This window comes from Guillardia theta, assembly GCF_000315625.1.
Source record: "Guillardia theta CCMP2712 unplaced genomic scaffold GUITHscaffold_351, whole genome shotgun sequence".
Classification (NCBI taxonomy): Eukaryota; class Cryptophyceae; order Pyrenomonadales; family Geminigeraceae; genus Guillardia; species Guillardia theta.
This window is the reverse complement of record NW_005434326.1, coordinates 4,799-12,510: the sequence shown is the minus strand read 5'-3', so window position 1 is coordinate 12,510 and position 7,712 is coordinate 4,799. Positions and strand designations below refer to the sequence as shown.

The 7,712-nt window shown below is 59.4% G+C and overlaps 2 protein-coding genes across 2 annotated transcripts; both read left to right on the top strand.

The window, feature by feature from the left end:
* Positions 1 to 3,266: 3,266 nt before the first annotated feature.
* On the top strand, positions 3,267 to 5,672 carry GUITHDRAFT_53660 (hypothetical protein; the record flags this gene model as incomplete). The annotated part of the gene is made up of 6 exons (XM_005818206.1): positions 3,267 to 3,496; positions 3,605 to 4,043; positions 4,308 to 4,539; positions 5,008 to 5,093; positions 5,346 to 5,517; positions 5,563 to 5,672. Coding segments are annotated over 6 exons (1,269 nt in total), but the record flags the coding sequence as incomplete, so codon positions are not given.
* A 341-nt stretch (positions 5,673 to 6,013) lies between these two features.
* Positions 6,014 to 6,636, top strand: GUITHDRAFT_156640 (hypothetical protein). Its single transcript, XM_005818205.1, has 3 exons — positions 6,014 to 6,060; positions 6,105 to 6,300; positions 6,342 to 6,636. Exons 2-3 carry the CDS (start codon positions 6,205 to 6,207, stop codon positions 6,402 to 6,404), a joined length of 159 nt encoding a protein of 52 aa, XP_005818262.1. The 5' UTR covers positions 6,014 to 6,060; positions 6,105 to 6,204; the 3' UTR covers positions 6,405 to 6,636.
* The last annotated feature ends 1,076 nt before the right edge of the window (positions 6,637 to 7,712 follow it).

The window sequence follows — 7,712 nt, the reverse complement described above, 5'->3', positions numbered from 1 at the left end:
TTTTTCAAACGGTGGTGGAGCATCTCGAGTATCAGAGCAGGAGCGACGGGGTGATCTATCACCGTGTCGGGGGCTCTCCTTTCTCCCAGGACATCTCCCTCCTGCTCACTCGAGTCTGCCTCGAGCTTCGCGCCAAGTTCCACCTCCGAGGAAGCATCCCCCAGCTGGACTACGAGCCTCTCAAGCAAGAGTTCGCGTCGCTTCTGCTGCAGGCCAAGATCACGAGCAGACTGTACCTGGTGCTGGAGGACTTGGACTTGCTGGAGAGAGACGGGAGGAGGTTGGAGGAGGTGGACTGGCTGCCGCAGTCTCTTCCCTTCAACTTCAAGCTCGTGGTGTCTTGCAGCGATGGTCGGCTCCTGAACAACCTGAAGCAGTCTCGCACCAGTTTCGGTCACTCCTCTGAGCTCTACGAGATCTGGCTTGACAGCGCCTCCCTCGACGGCCCTTCCTCTCCCTCCTCTCCTCCCTCCTCCGCCTCCTCCCACCGCTCTCACGCTGACCCCCAGTCGTCGGCATTGCCGGCTACCGGACACACGTTCCATGCTGCTTGGAACGAGCTGGGGATCTGTCAGAGGCTGGAGCTGGGAGCAGAGCTGGGGAAGGAGCAGGTGCTGGAAGCCTTGTACCAGCATCACGGCAAGGCTTCAGTTCAGAGACTGGTGCTGCTGCTGCTCGTCGGGAGGGAGGGGCTGCTGGAGCAAGACCTCTACGAGCTGCTGAACCTCTTCAGCGAGGAGCTCCAGCTGCCGCCGTCGCGATGCTCATGGCCGCGTTACCAGCTGCTGATCAACGACCTCAAGCCCGCGGTCTCGTTGCTGCCGTTCGGTCAGACAAGCCTGGTCATGGCAAGCTCGCCTCAGCGCATGAGCTGGTTGGCTGCCGCCTGTGAGCAGCTGGACAAGACGGAGGGGCACAAGCTAGTGGCTCTTCACTACCTGACGAACCTCAGGTTCCTCGAGGATGAGAGCTGGCATGGCGAGAACAGATTCAAGGTGAGTGACTGACTGACTGACTGACTGACTGACTGACTGACTGACTGACTGACTGACTGACTGACTGACTGACTGACTGACTGACTGACTGACTGACTGACTGACTGACTGACTGACTGACTGACTGACTGACTGACTGACTGACTGACTGACTGACTGACTGACTGACTGACTGACTGACTGACTGACTGACTGACTGACTGACTGACTGACTGACTGACTGACTGACTGACTGACTGACTGACTGACTGACTGACTGACTGACTGACTGACTGACTGACTGACTGACTGACTGACTGACTGACTGACTGACTGACTGTCTGACTGACTGACTGACTGACTGACTGACTGACTGACTGACTGACTGACTGACTGACTGTCTGACTGTCTGTCTGACTGACCGAGCCTACCTCAGATCTTGAACCTGGTGGACCACTTGCTGGGCGCGAGCATGTGGAAGGAGCTGCTACGGACCGTCTGCTCCCTCCGCTACTGCGAGGCTCGGGCTTGTCTCGGGGTCTTCTCCCTCTCCTCCTTGTGCTGGAGTCTGCGGAAAGTTGTGGGGGCAGCAGCCGGTGGGGAGCAGTGGACGAAGCACGATCTGATCCAAGTGAAGGACGTTTACGTAGGGCAAGACGTTCATGTCGACATGCGATGCCTTAAGCGATGAGTGGGATAGTAGATGTTGAATGATGACGTGTCGTCGTTTGTTGATGCCCCATGTTGACTGTGACTGCTCAGGCTATGATCCAGCGCTACTGCGATGAGCTATCGAGGCGGTCCGACTGGTTCTTCTCGCTTGCTCTGAACCTGCCGGACGTCACTGGCCCTTCGCGTCAAGCCAAGAAGGTCTGGCAGGCGAGGCGAGAGCATCGTCCGCAGCTGGTGTGGTTGTCGAAGCCGCAGATCATGGGGATGTACAAGTTTGCGAGCGAGGTGAAGGAGGTGGAGCTGAACTCCTGCTGCTCCTCGAGGGACTTGATCTTTGCCGTCGGTCGCTCCTCCTTCCTCTACGTCTTTGACGCCATGGAGGGGTCGCTGCTGTTTGCCGTCAAAGCGCACGAGGATCACGGCCTGCACTGCTGCCTGTCAGCTGACCACCAGCTGCTTCTGTCGACCGGTCGCGACGGGACTCTCTTGCTCTGGTCGCTTCCTCTGCAGGCCTCCAGCAGCCCCCTGCTCAAGATCGTCGCCCATGACACGCCTGTCTGGTGCGGCGACTTCGGGCGGACGTTCGAGGGGGACGTGGAGTTGTCATACTTCGTCGGGCTTGACAAGTCGGAGAGCGAGAGGGAGTTGATGCGGGTGGCGGGGAGGTACGTGAACGAGTACTTTGACAGGCAAGACGGCTTCTTGTCGTATCCTCTCATGCTCAACGGAGAGCTTCTCCTTTCCCACCCTCTCTCGGACTCCCGCAAGCACAAGGCGATCAACCGCACTGGCTCCATCAACCGCACTGGCTCCATCAGTCGTACTGGCTCCATCAGTCGTACTGGCTCCATCAGTCGAACTCCATCGATCCGACGGACTCAGAGCAGGTTGTCAGGGGAAGGAGCTGAGGTAGAGCCGGTGCAGGCGTACTCGTCGGAGGATCGGGTGAAGGGGCGACTGGTGCTGCTGCAGCTGGAGGGGCGGGAGGCGGAGCTGCTTCAGCATCATCTCAGCGCCGTCGCTGACTTGAGTCCCCTCGCTATCCTCGTGCCTCTCGAGACGGTGGAGATGGAGCGAGTCTCGATCCCGACCTCCGTCCCCATCGTCGCGCTTGACCTCCCGCCTGCCTCTTCCCTCCGAGACGGCATCCTTGTGTCCCTGAAGCGTCAGTACAAGCGCCAGGGCCTCGTCGCCTCCTGCTCCTCCGACAAGACTGTCAAGGTCTGGAACCTTCCCAACGACCTGGAGGCGGCGGCTGGTCGACGACAAGCTGATCCTCGGGCGGTTCTCAAGTTTCACTCGGCATGCGTCAACAGCGTCAGGTTCTCACACGCGGGAAAGTTTCTCGCCTCCTGCTCAGACGACGCTTCTCTTGCTCTATGGGAAACAGTCAAGTTCACCCTAGTCCGCGAGTTCCGTCCCTCGCACCTGCCGGTCCCTCCCCTTCCCCCTCCTCTCCCCTTCCCCCCTCCTCTCCCTCCCCCTCCTCTGACGCCATCGCAGATCTGCGGGATCGCTTGGACCCCAGACGACCAGCTGCTGCTGGCGTGCGGGCAGGAAGCATGCGTGAACCTGCTGGAGGTGCAGCAGGGGGGCAGCAGGAAGGTCCGAGCCCCCCACGTCGGGACTGTCTGGACGATCGACAGCTCGGAGGACGGAAGTTTTGTGGTGACGGGGGGGGAGGACGGGAAGCTTGTGCTGTGGCGATGGCGGGAGGACGGAGAGGGGATAGAGGAGCAGATGATGTTTGAAGGGCATGAGGGAGCAGTTTACAGCTGCTGCTTCATGCCGGACGAGCGGTGGATGGTGAGCTCGTCTCAAGACTTCACGGTGAGGCGCTGGAAGCGAGAGTTTGACATGGAGGAGTACTCGCTCGCCTCCTCCCTCCGCTCCTTCCTCCAGGCGCAGGAGGCCACCAAGAAGTCTCTTGACCTGCGAGACATCCTCTCGAGGAGCAGGCAGGGCTGGACCAACGCGGGAGGAGTGCGCGAGGTGTTCAAGGAGAAGCTCAGCGGCTGCTCCATCACCTGCGCCGCCTTCACCCCCAACCATCTCTACCTCCTCGCCGGCACTTCCGATCACTCGGTCGTCCTCTGGTCCCTCGACAAGCACAAGCTCCTCCGCACCCTCCGAGGACACGCCGCTGCCATCTCGTGTCTGCGAGTCACGTCCGACAGCTCCAAGGTCGCGTCGGGCTGCGGCAAGGGAGTGATCTGCTTGTGGCAGACCGACACAGGGCTCAGGCTCCAGAGGTTCAGCGAGCACTCGGACAAGATCCACGCGCTCGACCTCGACCTCTCCGCCTCCATCATGATCAGCGTCGCCGAGGACGCCACCCTCAAGCTCTGGAACCTCAAGCCTGCAACGTCCGCCCCCCAGCAGACTCCCGGCCTGACTGTCTACGACGACAGCCCAGCTCACTCCCTGCTGGGCAACTACGAGGATGCGGAGCCTTCGGCGAGGAAGGTTGTGATGGGGAACGAGCAGGAGGAGTTTGTCATGCAGACCGTCGCCTTCAACCGCGTCTTGCTCGCCTGCTGCCTGTCTCGCGACGGGAAGTTGGCGGTGGCAGGAGCTGACTCGCGCATACGCATCTTCGAGCTCCCCCGCAACCTCCGCGCTCCTCTCCGAGAGCTTCTGGAGCTGCCCAAGAAGGCCGAGGACGGGCATCAGAGCTACGTGCGGGACTTGGCGTTCGCGCCGGACAGCAAGCGGCTGATCTCGTGCGGCATCGACGGCAAGCTCAAGCTCTGGTCCCTCCGCAACGGGCTGCTGCTCCGCAACCTGGTGGGGCACGACAAGGAGGTGAAGCAGCTGAGAGTGTCGCCTGACGGCCGCGTCGTCTTGTCTTGCTCCCTCGACGGCACCGCCAGGATGTGGAACACGGACACAGGTCTGCTGCTGCTGCTGCTGCTGCTGCTGCTGCCCCCCCCTGCCCTCACGCTTGGCTGCAGGAGAAGAGCTCTTTGCTCTTCGACCGCAGGGTCAGTTGTCGTCCGTCGCCATCAGCAGCAGAGGAGAATTTATCGTAGGACTTCACCAGCTGCCTCTGCTCCTCCCCCTCTGCTCCTCCCCCCTCGCTCACTGCCTCTGCAGGCGACAGGGACGTTCGAAGGGGACCTGAGCGTGTGGAGCAAGGACAAGGTTGACTACGACAAGGCGTCCTCCCGAGGCTGGCCCCGTCAGTCGCTCTCCTCCTCCTCCGTCTCTCCAGCTGATGCATCCGCAGGCATTCGGCGACTCCTACCGCGCATTCGTCGGCTCAAGAGCACGCCCTGCTGCCTGTCGTCGAGCGGAGAGACGAGCTGCTTCCTGTCCAAGCGCTCAGACGTCAACACCGACGCGAGTCAGAGGCGCGCAGGGAGGGAGCAGTTTATGGTGAGGGAGACAAGAACAGGGAGGACGTTGCAGAGCTTCGAGCTGGCTGAGCCGATAGACTTTGCGGCAGTGAGCAACGACGGCAAGTCAGTCTTCCTCGCTCGCGGTCGTTTCCTCCTCCTCTACAACGAGGGGCTGGAGGTCAGTCGACTCGATGCGGCACACGATGCGAGCATCAACGGGATGATACTGAGTACGAGCTCTTCACTGATCTCTGCCTTCCTCCCTCTCTTCTTCCTCTCTGCCCCTCATCCTTCCCCTCCCTTGCCTTGTCTGACTGCCACTCGCGTCCTCTTGCCCTCACGCGCTCTCGCAGGCGAGGACGACGAGCTAGTCGCCACTTGCTCCGACGACTACCTCGCGCGCGTGTGGCGAGTGACGTCTGACCCGAGGCTCTCGCGCGTCAAGTCACTGCGAGGCCACGCGGCTGCCGTCCACTGCGTCTGCTTCTCCCCCGACCGGAGCCTCCTCGCCACCGGCTCCTACGACTCCAGTCGACTGCTTCCCTCCACCTCTACCCCAGCTGAGACTTGACCAGGTGTGAAGCTCTGGAGTTCCCAGACGTGGAAGTGCATAGCGACGGTGCTGGGGCATACGAATAGCGTGCATGCCGTCGCGTTTGACATGTTCGGGCAGAAGCTTGTCACGAGCAGCGAGGTAACGTCTGCTCAGCCTGTCTCACCCCCTCAAGCTCTCTCGTCTTTCAGGACAGCACCATCCGAGTGTGGCTGCTTCCCAGCAGCGTCGGGTCAGGGACGCGAATCTCAGAGACTCTGAGGATACAGAAGGTCAAGAGCAGAGTGCTGGCCGTGGACTTCACGAGCTGCGGGAAGAAGCTGGTGGGAGTGGTGGCAAGGAGGGAGATCTACGTGTGGCACGCGCTCAAGGGGTCGCTGCTGCACCTGTGGGAGTTCAACCCGTTCCTGGAGCAGGTGGAGGACAAGACCCGGTGGAGAACAGCTTCCCTCGCCCTCACCAGCAGCCTCAACGCTCTGATCGTGACCGACACTACCGGCTCCACGCTCTCATACACCATGTACATGTCTTGCCGCAACCCTTCTTGACCTGACAAGCAAGCAGAATAGGAATGCAGACTGATCAAGGGGACGAGGCCGGCGAAGGAAAGTGAAGGCAGAGGCAGAGCTTGGAGCGAGCGAGGAGGGATAGGAGCTCAATCTGCATGCCACGTCACGGAATCAACAAGCGAGGAGCGGCTGCCATACGTTGCGTATCGTCCCAGCTCTCTCCGAACCCTGACGCGCCGTCGGACCATGCCGTGCCGCTTGGGACATCATAGGGCCCCCTGCTCAACGTGAGGAGGGAGAAGAAGAGGAGAAGCTCGGCGTGAGGAGGAAGGAGGAGAAGGAAGCTTACCCCTGATGGTAGTCGTTTACCGTGTCTGCTCGACAACGTCAGCTACTTCTGTATTGTCAGCAACTAGCGCATCCCACCGTCCATATCGACTCCAGTCGCGTACCAGTTCTGCTCGCAGTCGTCAGCGAGCGATAGACGCAGGTTGAGGTATCACATTGTACAGACTCGCTGTCATGGCAGTCTTGAGCAGTGCGAAGGTCATCTGATAACCGTTATCATTACAAGCTGTGTGTCCCGTATCTGTCATCCTCCCTTTCATCCTCTCGTTCTTGTCCTTTCTCCCGCTCTCTTCCTCACCCTTCGCTCTCCCAGAATGTGCCTGTCTCTCTGTCTCTGCATGCCAACCATCCCTGCCTGCCTGCCTGCCTGCCTGCCTGCCTGCCTGCCTCCCTCCCTCCCTCCCTCCCTCCCTCCCTCCCCCTTCCTTGTTGTCTCCTTCCCATCCATATCGCCGCATTTAGCGGGTCAAATACACAAGCGAGCTCGCCTCAAGAGATTAAGTCAACGACGGTTACAACCATAGGCATATTGTAACGTTTTATAACGGTCACTCTTCAACTGAAGCCGGTTTGTCCTTCTTTTTCAGTCAATAAAGAAGTCAAACGAACATGCGGGGGAAGAACAGGGCGAAGGAGGCGGTGGAGGGAGGAGGGAGGAGGGAGGAGGGAGGAGGGAGGAGGGGCGGAAGGGAAGGAAGGAGGAGAGATGAGATGGGAGGGGAGGAAGAAAGCAGTAGAGTAGTGTGGGGAAGGGGAAAGGAGGAAGGGCTTAGAGAAGAGTTGGGAGGAGTGGCGAGAGGATAAAGGAGACTGATGTCAACTGAAACTACCTGACTGATTATGAAGCAGATCAAAGATCAACATCAAGATGCAGCCAGATCAGAATGCGGGGACAGAGACAGGAAAAGGTGTGTATCAACTTCAGCTCTCTCCCTCCCTCCCTCTCGCTTCACTTTGCGTTGGCTGTGATTGATTCGGTTGTCCAGATGCGCTGATCAGCAAGAAGATTTCAAAAGGGAAGAAGAAGAAGGTTGTAAGGAGAAGTCCAAATAAGCAGAGCAGAAGAGGAAGAAAAACTCAAAGCAGCAGCGGGGGAGGAGGGAGAGGGAGGAGGGAGAGGACGAGTAAGAGGGAAGGTATCGCATGCGGCTGAAATTTGTTTTCAGTCCGTGCTGGACAAAGACAAGAAGAACTTGAGCGTTGCCATGCCTGATTTCGTGCAGAAGAATGCTTCCTTCAAGCTGACGTGAGTACATCTATGACTGTTGTCAACTTCGTCTCTCCATTTGTTGCCATAGAGATCTCTTATTGATGT